Genomic DNA, 14,570 nt, shown 5'->3' with positions numbered 1-14,570 from the left:
AGAAGTAAAAGGTAGAGACCTCATGAGCTCATCAGCAGAGGACAGTGCTTTGTATCTCAGTCATGAGGATGGTATCAGATATGCCAAGCAACTGCAGACAGATGAAGAAAACAGCTCATGTATAGAGTTTGGGCCCTCTGATATTAAATACTTACTATATGAGGATGAGAAGGATTTCAAGGTAAGATTCATGAAAATATTTTTGAGTACTAAGAGTATTCATGTACTTTTGAGTACATGTCATTTTATTGATTGAGAAAATTAACTTAAAACATGGATATTGAAAAATTCTATTTAGACTAACTTATTAGTAAAGTTGGCCCACCATTCATATCTCTCACTAGATAGAATTTTCACTTCTACTCTTGTGCAATTTGCTACATATATTCATTAACAGGGGTTCATTCCTTGTATACCATGTAAGTTATCTAATGCTATATAACAAATTACCTCCAAACTTAGTAGCTTATAACAACTGTCATTTATTCTCTTTCATGGCTTCTGTTGGTTAGGAATTTGGGAAGGGCTCCAGTGGACAGTTCTCACTTGGGCCCTCAGGCAGTTGCAGTCCTATGTCAGCGGGGGCGACGAGGTCATCTGAAGGCTTGACTGGGGCAGGAGGATCCACTTCCAGGGTGGCTCACTCATATGGCTGGCAAGTGAATGCTGGCTGAACTGGGAGTCTCTGTTCTTCACATGGGCTCTCCACAGGGTGCCCTTATTGTTTCTATTATGGTGTCTGCCTTCTCTGAGAACAAGCAATACCAGAGACCAAGGTGAAAGCTGCAATATTTTATAAGACTTAGATTTGGAAATCATATACCATCTCTTTCTCATATTCTAGTCGTTGATGTAGTTACAAAGTTCCACCCAAAGGGAGGGAATGTAGCTCCTGCATCTGGAAAGAGGAAGGAGCACCACACTCTAAGAACAGCATGTGGGATAGGATATGTATTGGTATGGCCATCTTTGGAAAGTATAGACTGCCACATATACCATATTAGGTGAAAGCTGGAGTGTCAAAGCTTTTTACTTTTAAAGCCTTTTTGGTACATTCCAATTACTCCCATATCTATCCCTTGCCATTTTCCTTCTTGGTACTACCAATAACTTTAAAAATTCTCCTAGAACTTAAAGTCTGGTAAGAGAACGAGTGCTGTATGAAAGCAGAAGAAACTGAAAAAATCAACAAAAACCATTTTAGCTGAATACACCTCAGTCCTGCTAACATCAAGTGACAAAGACTAAAGTTCTAGTCTCTATGGCATTCAAATACCCCCATGGGGGTTTTGAAATCATGACACTTGGTATGTTATCATGACCTCAGGCTAGTGCACCATTGTTTACAAAATTCCAAAATCACATACCATTTGGCTGAATGAAAGGGCTTCTTACTTTCCATGGAGGTTTTTGAGGGTGGAAATGGCACTATGTATGCTATGGACTGAATTGGATCCCCCATCCCCATTCCCACTCCCACCATATTCATATGTTGAAGCCCTCACACCCAATCTACAGATAGGGTCTTTAGGAGGTAATTAAGGTTAAATGAGGTTAAAAAAAAATGGAGCCCCAGTTTGATAGGAAGGTGACTTATAAGAAGAGGATTTGCCTTGTAAGGACACAGCGAGAAGGCAGCCATCTGCAAGCCAGAAAGAGAACTCTTATCAGAACCCATCCAGTGTAGCACCCTGATCTTGAATTTCCCAGTCTCCAGACTGTGAGAACTAACTAAATGTCTGCTGCGTAAGCCAGTCCATCTATGATACTTTGTCATCACAGCTTGAGCAGACTCTGAAATATGTTGGAGACATCCGTCAGTTTGTTTTTCTCCTATCTTGTGTTTCGTGTAGCTCTATAATCACATATTTTTAAAATAAAATAAACACAACTATATGCATTTTTGAGGAACAAAATAATGCCTTCCTTTTTTGATTCAGTGATTTTTCCTAAATTCTAATAAATGTTTCTTGAAAACCCCACACATGCCAGGTACTTGTTAGATGTTTGGGAATTTATGGGGAGAATAGGCAGAAATGAAGTTTCAAAGATGCCTATATGGAAGGTCCTCCCCTCAAACTGTTACATTCTAGAAGACAGATTAGAAAATCACTAATCAATATACATGAGGAAAGTAGCACCTGTATCTGTCTCCCTGACCAGTCCGTCTGTGACCTTATCATTGCACCTCAGCACTTGGTACAGGGCCTGGTACAAAGTAGGAACTCAGGAAAGGTTTGCTGAAATGTTGAAGGAATTCAAAAGAGAGAGTTATGGCTTGAGGAGGCTTCTAAGAGGAAGGCATGCTGGGTAGGGCCTGAGCTGTTTCAACCCACTATTGGGTTGGCTGGGATTTCATGTAAATGAGATTTCTAATTCCATGTGCGGATATCTTAAGCTATAGTTAGTTTGACAGAATATGTCAGTTTTACTTATACAGTACCCAGTGGTCCTTTGAGAAGTGAAAAATTCATGGAGCATTTGCTTAATATTTATAGTCAAAGTGATGTTTACAGATCCTTCCCATTGTTCTTGAATAATGTAGAAAACTCTGCTGTGGTTATATCCTGGCCAGCAGAGGGCTACATATAGCCAACACTTTTCTTTTACCAATTAAAGACTTTGAGAGAATGTATCTCCCCACTCTAATTGGTGCTCCCCACCCAATTCCCTGAAAGACAAGCCTGTTGGCTTGCTGCCTGCTCTTTGGGAGCTCTTGAAACCATGCCCCACTGGGTATACAAGCTTATTGAGTGGTTTTCTGTTTACAGTGGCTCTCATATTTCACATGTTATTCAGGCAGTTAAGAGGGCAATGAAATCTGTCAGATCAAGGCCAACTATAATAAAAGAAACCTAACTATTAAGACTGATACCCTGTTGGATAACCTCTCCTATTCTCTTCTGTGTCTGTTCACCATAGGATTATGTAAACCTGGGGCCCCTGCAAGTGAAGCTCATGAGTGTGAAGAGCCAGAAAATGCCCATTCATTTTCAAGAGAAAGAAATTCCAGTCAAATGTTATGAAGATGTCAGGCGCCCAGAAAGCCACATCACATATAAAATGATGAAGTCTTTTCTCTAAGACCAAACACTGCAAAGCAAAAATAACTTTTTCTTATAAATTTTCATTGGGAACTTAAGTGTATTGCTTGCCCATTTTATTTACACTTTGGTTCATTTTTAAACCAGTTGTTATTTCTAAAGGTCATGATGACATTTAAAATCCAAGTTCCAAGTATTCAGCTGTTCATTTATCTGCATGACAAAAATGAGAGTACACTTTATATTTCTATATCCAAGTATACAGAAAAATGATAATGGGCCCAAGATGGTTTCTGAGTTTCCTTACCACTTAAAGTCTGCTGCTTCATCTATCACTCCAATAAGAAACAGTTCAGTTAGGAGTTTTCTTTTTTTTAAAGATTTTATTTATTTATTTGACAGAGAGAGATCACAAGTAGGCAGAGAGGCAGGCAGAGAGAGAGGAGGAAGCAGGCTTCCTGCTGAGCAGAGAGCCAGATGTGGGGCTCGATCCCAGGACCCTGGGATCATGACCTGAGCTGAAGGCAGAGGCTTTAACCCACTGAGTCACCCAGGTGCCCCAGATAGGAGTTTTCTAAGACGAATTCTGAGACCTGTATAGCACTGACTACACAGCTTTGCCTCTGAGAGTGCTGAATGATAGACAGCCAAGCCACAATTCAAGCCTATTCTTCTTTAATCTAACACTATAATAAATATTAAATGCTTTAGAAACAAATGAATTTGAGGGTGGTAATTTATTATATAAAAATATTCCACCAAGAGTGAGATCCTTTTCCTCTCACTTCTGTTAAGTCTAAACTGCTGGGGGCAACTGGGTGATTCAGTTGGTGAAGGGGCAGACTCATGATTTCAGCTCAGGTCACAATCTCAGGGTCCTATGATCGAGCCCCATGTGGAGCCCTGTGTGGAGCGCCATGTCCCACCTTACATCAAGCCCCACATGGAGCACGGGCTAGGCTCCACGCTTGGTGGGGAATCTGCTTGTGATTCTTTCACCTTCTCTCTCTGCCCCTCCAGCCCTCTCTGTGTCAAATAAATTAATCTTAGAGAAAAAAATACAAGTCTAAACTGCTGAGTCCCGGTTCAAGACCATTACCACTTCCCTCTTGTGAGTGCCACAAGATAAGGACTACGACTGTGCCTGAATCTGACATCAACTTTCCATTTTAAAGCTACACTTACTTATAATGCTGTCTACAAGGAACATCTTTTAAATATAAGGCCAAAGACAAAGAGAAAATCAACAAGCCAAAAGTCAGTTTGAATGGTTGATAACTCCTAGTAAAGTTGATAACTCCTACTAAGACTAATCAAGAAAGAAAACAAAAAACAAATGAAGGGGCACCTGGGTGGCTCAGTGGGTTAAGCCACTGCCTTCGGCTCAGGTCATGATCTCAAGGTCCTGGGATCGAGTCCCGCATCGGGCTCTCTGCTCAGCAGGGAGCCTGCTTCCTCCTCTCTCTCTCTGCCTCTCTGCCTACTTGTGATCTCTGTCTGTCAAATAAATAAATAAAACCTTTAAAAAAAAAATGAAAAAGGAAGTATCACTACAGACTTTACTGACATTATGAAAAACATCATAAAAGGAAATTAAAGGAAAAAACTTTCTCAATAAAGTTGACACCTTTGATGAAATGGAAACATTTCTTGAAAAACATTTCTTTCAGGAGGAAAAAAAAATTCTGAATAGTCCCCAATCTATAAAAAAAAGATCTAATATGTACTTAAAATTTTCCCACAAGGAAAATTTCAAACCAAGATGGCTTGCTTTACTGGTAAATTTCTCCAAGGATTTCAAAAAGATAGAGTAGCAAACATACACAAACTCAGAGAACAGAGAAAAAAGAAACACTTCCAAATCATTCAATGAGCTCAGTATAATCCTAACACCAACACCTGGCAAGTCATTACAAGAAAAGAGAATAACAGGCCAATATCTCTTGTGAATACAGATGTAAAATCCCCACAAAAATATTAGCTTATTGAATCCAGTTATACATGTTTCACGAATAAAGAACACAGGGTTGGTTTAACATTCAGAAATCAGAGTGGAAACACAAACAGAACCAGTGGATTAAATCAATGTGAATATGCTGCCTGTGATATTATACTATAATTCTGAAAAATTATGCTGTTGAGGGAAATTGGATAAAGAGTACATGCTATCTGTTCATATTATCTTTTCTTAATTTAAATTCAATTAGCCAACATGTACATCATTGGTTTCAGATGCGGTGTTCAATGATTCGTTAGTTGCATATAAAACCCAGTGCTCATCATATCATGTGCCCATTATAATTGCATGTGAATTTATATCTCAAAATTTAAAAATAAAGGGTAAAATGAATGGAACATAGGTAACTCATACGATCATCTCAACAGGTGCAGCATTTGATAAAATTCAATACTATGATAAAAATTCATAATAGTATGGTAAAGCTCTCAGCAAACAAGTAATATCTTCAAAAAACTATAGCTAACACTGTACCTAATAGTGAAATATTAACCTTTTCCCACTGAGGTCAGGAACAAGACACATATGTTCACTATCATACTAATATTCAACAGTATTTAATGTAACTCGAAGTTATAGCCAGTTCAATAAAGGCAAGAAAAAGAAATTAAAAGCATAGAGATTAGAAAGGAAGAAGCAAACTCTACTACTTACAGATGTCAAGTTTCTGTACGTAGATAATCCAAAGTAATCTACAAACTAATAGAATTTATAAGTGAATTTAACAGTCACAGGGCAGAGGTCAACAAAGATCCACTGTATTTCTTTGTACTACAGCAAACAAGTGGGAAAAATTTAAATCATTTATAATAAAATAAATTAATTAAATCAAAACATCAAAATCAAGAAAAACATCCAATGAAATATGAGCAAGACTTCTATGTTGAAGACTATAAAACATTGTTGAGAGAAATTAGAGATTATTTAAATAAATGGGGAATAGAGACATACACCATCATCATGGATGATGATTCAAAAGAGTTAAGATGTGAGTTCTTCCTATATCTGGAGATTCAGTGCAATCTCAAGAAAAATTCCAGCAGGTTTTTGTTTACAGAAATTAATGATCTAACATTATTATGGAAATCTATAACCTAAGCAAAAGACCTATAACAGCCAAAACAATCTTGAAGAAAAACAACAGAATTGAAGAACTTATTACCAAATTGCAAGACTTTCAATATTTAAGATAGTGTGGTTTTGACCCAAGGTTAAAAAGTCCAATGGAACAGAATGAAGAGTCCAGAAACCAACCCACAAAATCACTTGACTTCTGATATAATTTGGGAGCAGGGGAGTTTCTTTTTTTCCCAATTAAAAAATGCTGAGTCAATTGCGTATGGGAAAAATGAACCTCGAACCTGTATCATACCTAATACACAAAAATCAATTCCAAGTGGACCAGAGACTTAAATATGGAAGGTAAAACAATAAGCTTCAAGTAGGAAATATAACAGAATATCTTTGTGTTCCCCTTTACATACTCAATAGATTCTCCAAGTCTATGCTTGAATTGACATCTATATCTGGTTGGTGTGTAAATGTGGATTCAGCTGTGGTCGTCCACATGCCCCCTTCTCCAAGTCTACTGCTCCTTGTGTCACCTACTCCTTTGGGGAAAAATGCTATAAAAATCACTAATCATAAACTGATAAATCGAATTTCATGAAAATTATAGTCTCTTTTCATTGAAAGATACTATTAAGAGTCAAAAGGCAAGCCACATCCTGGGAGAATATATTTTCTATATATGTAGCCAACAAAAAAATATCTAATATATATAAAGAACTTTTACAAATCAATAGGAAAAAAGACAACCATTTTAGGGGGAAATGAGCAAAAGATTTGAATAGGCATTTCACAAAAGAGTATATCCTAATGACTGCTAAGCATAAAAAGAAGATTGATATACATGCATCAGAATAACTAAAGTTAAAAGTTAAAAACAGCACAAATATTGACAAAGATACAGAGCAACTTGAACTCTTCTGTAATAGTTGGTGGGATCATAACTTGGCATAAAGACTTTGGAATATGTTTGGCAGTATCTATTAAACCATAAATATATATATATATATATATATATATATATATATATATATATATATATATATGTCATGATCCAGCAGTTCCATTCTTGTTTTAATACAGAACAAAAATGAGTGTTTATGTTTACCAGAAGGCATGATAACAATATTCCTAGCTGCTTTACTGATAGTAGTCAAAATTTGAAACAACACTAATGACTGTCAGTAATGGAATGTGTAAATAGAATGTATAAATAAATATATACACACATACATACACATACACACACATGTGCACGTGCACGCAAATAAAAAAAGAGGGGAGACAGGGAGGGATGGAGAGTCACATTGTAGAACACTATACAGCAATGCAAAAGAATAAACTAGTGCCAAATATAGCTACATAGCTCAATCTTATATACATAAGATTGAAGAAAAGAGAGAAGACACAAAAGAGCACATATGATATGCCTCCATTTACACAAAACAGGACAGGCATACTAACCTTAATGATGGAAGTCAGAATAGTGGTTACCTTTGTGGTAGGGAATGATTAGGATGGTACATGAAGGAGTTTTCTGGTAATCTTGATCTGAGTGGCAGTTAACATGGATGTTTCACTTTATAAACATTAAGTAGGATGCTTAAAATTTGTATACTTGACTGATATATTTTATATTTTAAAAGGTTACTCCCCAAAATGTCTCCCGAATATCTATCTTCCAGTCCATTCCATAAAGTGACAGTGTGGAAAGGCGATGCTTATGTTCTGCAGTGTGAATGGCAGTGACAGTGTTTCCTGATGGGAGGGCAGAACATTTTGTTAGAGTGGTCTTTCAGAGGTCAATAGAAACAGAAATGTCTTTGGAAAAGTTCGGAACAATATGAAGTGGATTTGCCAATTTTCTTTTTAAGAAAGAAAGGTAAACTTTTTATAGATAAGTTTTATCTTTACTTTTCTCAGATAGGAAAAAATAACTTACTGCCTTTCCACTGGGACAAATCAAAGAGCTTCCAGTAAACCAACAAACAGAGGCTATGTGACAGCCCACTGGTTTCAGTAGGTCAGCAGAAACTGACATTGTTTTTCTCTCACTCTTGGGAAGTTCAGACCATGAGATTATGAAAACGAGCCAGGCATAACATGGTAGGATTCCAGCATTAACTTGTTAGTCGTGGCAGTTTTTCACTTTACGATGTGAATTTGAATTGGAAGAAAATATCAAATAGCTAAAAGTCTTATTTGCTGCCAAGAAGATGTCAGAGTAGAAAAAGCATCCTTTGGAAAAGGAAAGGGAAGAATGTTCTTTCCTTCTGTTAATATAATTTCTTGTGTTTAGAATTTGCAGAATGGTACCATCTCTTAAAAAAAAAAAAGTTTTTAACAACCCAAATTCTTAACAGTGTAGGGTTGTATCTTTGTGAGATGACATTTCAAAGCAAATCTCAACAAACCCCTGTACCACTGTGAACCTCCTATCAGTCTCACTCACTCGAGAAATTGTTGATCAAACAAGTCCTTCCAGCCAGGCACTATGTGTAAGGCATTAGGGAGGCAAAATGAAATTGCCCCTTTCTTCAAGATGCTTAAGGTCCAGTAAGAGCCTGGTCGCTCTTCATACCAGCAGCAAAGAGGAGAAGGCAGGACATCTAGACATGTTCTAGGTGTGGTGGGTGGTTGTATTTAACTTGCAACATTCTATTTTTAGCATCCTTAGTAATAATTTTGGAAAAGAAATTTGAGTTTAGAAGGATTTTATGTAGTGGTTTCAGTTTTTAGAATAACCAAGCATGTGAGTTTTATATGTTGCCATTCAAGATTTGGGGGGTGGAAGAGTAGAGACTGTTAGCAGCTTTAGCCTCAGGCGAGGAAATTGCTTATTTTGGGCCAGGAATTAGATAAATTTGAAGAAATTAAGGAGATGGAAAGAGATAAGGCAGAGTATGGGAAAACACATTTTGTGGAGTCAGGCTGGCTATCTTGAATCTTGGGCAGTCCCTTGACCTCTTTTAAGCCTTGTTTCCGCTTCTATATTACAAGGACCTAATTCTCATCTTGCAGGATTTCTTTAAGGATGAAAAAGAGGACATGTGAGGTGCCTGGATGGCTCAGTTGTTTAAGCATCTGCCTCTGGCTCAGGTCATGATTCCAGGGTCCTGGGATTGAGTCCCACATTGGGCTCCTTGCTCAGCGGGGAGCCTGCTTCTTCCTCTGCCTTTGCCCTCCGCCCCTCCCCCATTCATGCATTCTCTAATAAATCTTAAAAAAATTTTTTTAAAATTATTTTAAAGAGGACATATAACCTGTACATACTGGACATGCGATACAGGTCGTTGAAATAATGATTGGTAATTGACAGGAGTCTCTGCCAGTAAGGCCCAGGGTGTCCGACTGTCTCTGCAGTGCATTCCCATGTAGGGACAGAGCATGCCTGGGTCCCATCCGTCACATGCTGTGAGGCGCTGACCAGTGCCTGAGGATGGCTGCATGAAGGGGTTTTCTGTTCCGGGCTGGCTGGGGGAAAGGCACTCAGCTGCCGCCTGGCATGAGGGCTCCAAGGGGCCTTACCCAGGATCTGCTGATCCACATCAGGCTGTAGGGACCAGTCGTAAACCCACTTGCAAAATTCTTAAGAGTGTGGGGGAGGCTGGGTGGGCACTGTGGGTCAGTGGTAACATTTCTGGTTCTTTTTGAGTCCCATAGCCAGACACTAGTGCGATTCAGGGAACGGAGAGGCCAGGGGATTTTTGTGGCAATAAAGGGCTGTTTGTTAAAGGCCTGCTTGATCCTTCCTTGTTTTACTAGAGCTCAACACAACAGTTCTCTGTATTTTTCTTGGAATAAAACTGGCTTTTGCACTAGATGCAAGGAAATGTGCCCTCAAGCAGCAGAGGCTTTCTAAATATTAGTGACTTTAACTAGATTAAGTATTTCCATTTCCTATTCCTGTGACTTTATGAGGCTCAAGTTCTCAGAAAGGCTGCCTTTTCTTTAACTATGACTCTTTCAGTTGGTTATGTTTTTAATCATTCTGTTCTTATGATCTGAGTAAGTGCTAAAAACCTTTAAGATGCTTTTAAAAATTCTTCATATAGAAATGTTTTTAGGTTTCCGGTAGAGTGAATGAGTTTGAAAGGGACTGCGGATTCAGATGTCCTCACAGATTCTTGGTAAAAAATTTTGTCAGCATTTCCTTCCTCAAACTGGGTGCTCAACTCACTGACCTCTTGCCTTCTTGGGTTCGGGCCATCTTTTTGTATAGTCTCAGCTATAAAAATATGCTAGGCCTTGCAACATTTCCCTCCTAAGAGGAATGAAAATGAACTATGCTGGACTCCCCTCTGCATGACTAACTGAGGTCAGCGAGGCATTTTTACCTTAAAGCCCCCAGACACCAGATCAGAGGGATGGCGTGCCCTGGCCTCATTTTGAGATTCGCTTCAGATCTTCGACGTCCTGTGACTGTTAGAATTCATCTTTGCATCAGTTCTTTTCTCCTTCCACTTAAAAAGTGACTTCCATGACTTGTGTGCTATTTATGTAAAACCGTCAACGTGGACCACTGCTGGGCCTAAAATCTGATGGGAGGGTGCACATTTATACCGAGCACTGGCAGTTTGGATTTGCTTCCTCCTCTTCTTTTTAAGCATTTGATGTTTCCTGTATTCAGTTTCTGTGAAATGTTTCCATTCTAAGCTCTAATACTTCTTTTAGTGTATCTCAGATCTCAACTCACAACATGTGACATGGGAAGGTTTTAAAGTCATTGATCAGATAAAGGCTCAGGAGGTTAGCAATTCTTTTGACAGAAAATGGTGACTGTGACAGTGCCTGCTAGTATGCCTTCAAATCTCATTCCTTCCACTACAATAATGCATTGATTTAGCCATTTTAGCTCAGTACATGATCACCGAAGTTAAAGATTACTTCCCACCTTACCCTGCAGCCACACGACAAAGTTCTAGCCAAGGGAACTTGAGAAACTGAACACAATTTCTGGATCATGTCCTCCTTTCCTTCCTCCCTACACCCCCTCCATCCTGCTCCAGGGGATTTGGAGACGCAAGGAGCACCTGAAGGTCTATGAAGCAGCCAGACACCTACCTAGACCTGAAACTGGGAACCTACCAGTCTTGTGAGCAAAGCTGCGATGCCAGCTCAAACTTGTATGGGAGAGAGAAAATAAACTTGTCTCGTTTGAATCATTCATAGTTTGTGTGAATTTTCTGTGATATGCAAGCCAAATCTAATCCTAATACAGGGACAAACATGAATATTTACCTCACAAGAAGTCGGTGTTTCCAATAGGAAAACGAAATCTCTAAGACACTAAGCAAAATTTCAGGAAGTATTTATTCTCCGTTAAAAAGAAAAAAGAAGTGGTGGCGGAGTTGACGGGGGAGATGCTCAAATGACCTTAGGAAGTGTTCTGCTTTATCTCAGGACATCCAAGTTGCTGACCTAAGTATGCTTAAATGAGTGGGGCTGGCTGTTTTAAAAAATGTGTCACCCCAGACTCTACAGTTACTACAGCCCTTAGGACCAAGGACTCCTGCTTATGTGAGGACATGCAGAGATAGAGATTCAGGGTTTTGCTTTGGAATCAACCCCTGCAACCTCCAGCAGAGCACTGGGCTGACATCAGCACAATGCACACAGGGCAGGGGGGACAATTCCAAAGACTGTCTCTTTAGTAATACTAACAAAAGCTAACACTTAACTGTGTTATTATATGCACTTTACATACATTAACCTAGTCCATTCTTCTATAACCCTATAATCTATAATCCTGTGTCTACAGCCATTCTCACTTTACCAACAAGAAACAGGCAGAGGGAGATTTAGTAAATTTCCCTAAGTCCCCCAGCTAGTAAGGGACAGAATCAGGATTTAAAAACGCAGATTTTTACCCTTAAAAAGTCTAGGCTCTTGACCACAAGCTATTCTGTATCCTAGTTCAGTGTACTGAAACTTTATCATGTGCCAGGATGTTCTAAATGCCTGTTTATTAATTCATTAATTACAACAGTCCTCTGAGGTAGGCATCATGAGGCCACCTTACAGATGAAGACGCTGAGGCACAGGCAGAGTAAGTTGTCCACGCTTGGGTTTCGACCTACAGCATGGCTGCAGGGTGCACACTGCTCCCACCGTGCTGCTCTGTGTCATCAAGCAGCAGGGGCTTCACTCAGCGGTGGAAATGCTCTCAGAAGGGAAGAATGCTCTTCAAAGACAAGTCGTGCAGGTTGCCCTCTGTGTGTGTTCCTATCCCACAGGCTCTCCCTGTGTTCTTTCCTCACTTACCTGGTCTCATTTCCCATTCTAACCACTCAGCATTACCCTCTCTCCTACAGATTTTGCTGCTTAGCTCATTGTCACTCTTGTTTTAACGTCCTTAATTTCTACTCTAAGGAATTAACATTACTAGTGCATTCTTCTCTTTCATCTTTGAGATATAACTGGCAAAATTTAAAACTAAAGTATAGGATGTGATGATTTGATATATTTAATCTTTGTGAAGGGATTCCCCCCATTGAGTTATACACACATCCATCACCCATTTATCTACCTTTTTGAGGGCAGCAGGAAAAACACTGAAGTCCTCTTCTCTTAGCAAACTTTGATTATGAGACAGTGTTATCAACTACAGTCACCATGTTAAACATTAGATTCTCATAGCTTATTCTTCTTATAATTTAAACTTTGCCCTTTTTCACTAATCGCTCCTTATTTCCTCCATCCTCTGATAACCAATCTTCTAGTTTCCAATATTTTTCTATTATTTTGACTTTTTCCTTTTTAGAATCCACATGTGAGACCATGCGGTATTGTTTTTATCTGTCTTATTTCACTTAGCATCCCTGTTGTCATAAGTGACAGAACTTAATTTTTAAGAATAAGTAATATTCCCCTGTGATTATATAGAACTATAATTTTTCAATCAATTCACCTGCTGATGGACACTTAGGTTGCTTCCATTCCTTGGCTGTAGTGAATAATGCTGCAGTGAACATCAGAGAGCAAGGTATTACTTCAAGGTAATGGTTTTGTTACCTGCAGATGCATACCCAGAAGTGGGGTTGCTGGATCCACGGACAGCTCTAGTTTTAACTCCATTCTGTTTTCCATAGTGACTGTACTACTTTACATTCCCAACAACAGCACACAGAGTTCCCTCCCTCTCCACATCCTCACCAGCATGTTATCTCCTTTCTTTTTGAAAACAGTTAATATCCAGCTCTGTTCATTTCCTGGTCTCCATTAACTCTTCACTATCCCTTAGGAATGGAGAGATAATCTCTGGGACTCGTCATTGAACTTCTCCTGCCTTCCCAGTTGTAACTTTGGTAATCTCAATCATTTGGGATTGGTATTTTTCCACAAAAACTATTTTCCACACTTTGGACTAATTTCTCCAATTTCCAGAAGTGAAATTACAAAGTATAAAAGCATTTTTATGATTTTCTAAAAAGGCTGTCCAATTCAAATGCCCCTAAAAATGAAGAGAGGTGCTAGTTTTCCCTACCAGGAGTGAGAGTACTCAAATAAGCAAAATAGGGGAAAAATACAGAGACCAAGGGGCAGGGAACTCCAGAATTCTATTGAGAAAAAGTCTGAGCAGAAGTTGGAGGTGTGAGAAAGGCTGGAATTGTTCTAGCCCTGACTGCATGGTGAGCACTGAGCCACACTGGTACACTCGAGGACTGCAGGGGAGGGCTGCAGCCAGTCAGACACATGGATCCCCCATGTGAGGGATCCCCCATGCCCTTCACAGGGAACGCCATTTGGGGAGAAAATTACCACGTGTGGAAACTTTGTGAAACATGTATGTTAAGGCTTGCAATCAAGAAACTGTATCTGAGAAGCTGCTTGATAAATGTGAAACTAAAAACTCCTGTGGGTCCTCTAGTTTCCCTGAACACAGGACAAGGAAACTGGAGAGTTCCACTTACCTCCTACATCTTCTAGAACAGTAAAACTCATGATGATGAGTGTCAAGCCCTCTTCTCTGTTGGGTGACTGGTAGAAAATTTTGTTCTCCTATGCACCTTGGACCAGTATTCCTTCTGTCGTCAGTGGAAAACTCCCTCTTTCTCCACCTCATCACCAGCAGACAAACCCTTGCAAGGGAGAAAACAGCTCTTCCTACTTTTGGTTGGCCTGGGAATTGGCAGAGCCTGGTAGTGCAGACTGGCTTTTAATCTGGAATGATAGCAATGAAGATCTGCACTGAGTCTCCAGTTGTCTACTGTCTGCTGTTGTAAACTGATCCACAAGAACAAGGTTGTTTGGTTTCACAGATGGTCTCTAGGTATGGCATCCTACTAACCTGGCTTCCTATTCTTCGATATGGGCAATTTCTAATTTTAAACTTATGTGCTATACCCACAATTCAAGGCAAGTTCCCTAGCCAAGACCCCATCCCCAAGTTATTTCCCTGGGTAAATTTCCCAAAAGTGTAATTATAGGATTGGGGGTAT

The 14,570-nt window shown here is 39.3% G+C and overlaps 1 protein-coding gene and 1 long non-coding RNA gene across 4 annotated transcripts in view; one reads left to right on the top strand and one right to left on the bottom strand.

Moving 5' to 3' along the window:
• The window catches only part of CCDC83 (coiled-coil domain containing 83), a 48,191-nt gene extending 45,049 nt beyond the window's left edge, over positions 1-3,142 (top strand). For all 3 annotated transcript variants that reach the window (XM_082749088.1, XM_082749086.1, XM_082749087.1), the window contains 2 exons: positions 3-181; positions 2,923-3,142. In XM_082749088.1, the coding sequence (XP_082605214.1) occupies positions 3-181; positions 2,923-3,084 (341 nt within the window). In that variant the 3' untranslated portion in view covers positions 3,085-3,142. The remainder of the gene's footprint in view (positions 1-2; positions 182-2,922) is intronic.
• Positions 1-14,334, bottom strand: part of LOC309873463 — a 47,933-nt gene extending 33,599 nt beyond the window's left edge. The window contains exon 1 of the long non-coding RNA XR_014316373.1: positions 14,043-14,334. This is a non-coding gene — a long non-coding RNA (uncharacterized lncRNA). The remainder of the gene's footprint in view (positions 1-14,042) is intronic.
• Between the last annotated feature and the right edge of the window lie 236 nt (positions 14,335-14,570).

Source organism: Mustela nivalis (assembly GCF_964662115.1).
Source record: "Mustela nivalis genome assembly, chromosome: 9".
NCBI lineage: Eukaryota > Metazoa > Chordata > Mammalia > Carnivora > Mustelidae > Mustela > Mustela nivalis.
This window is presented reverse-complemented; position numbering and strand designations above follow the sequence as displayed.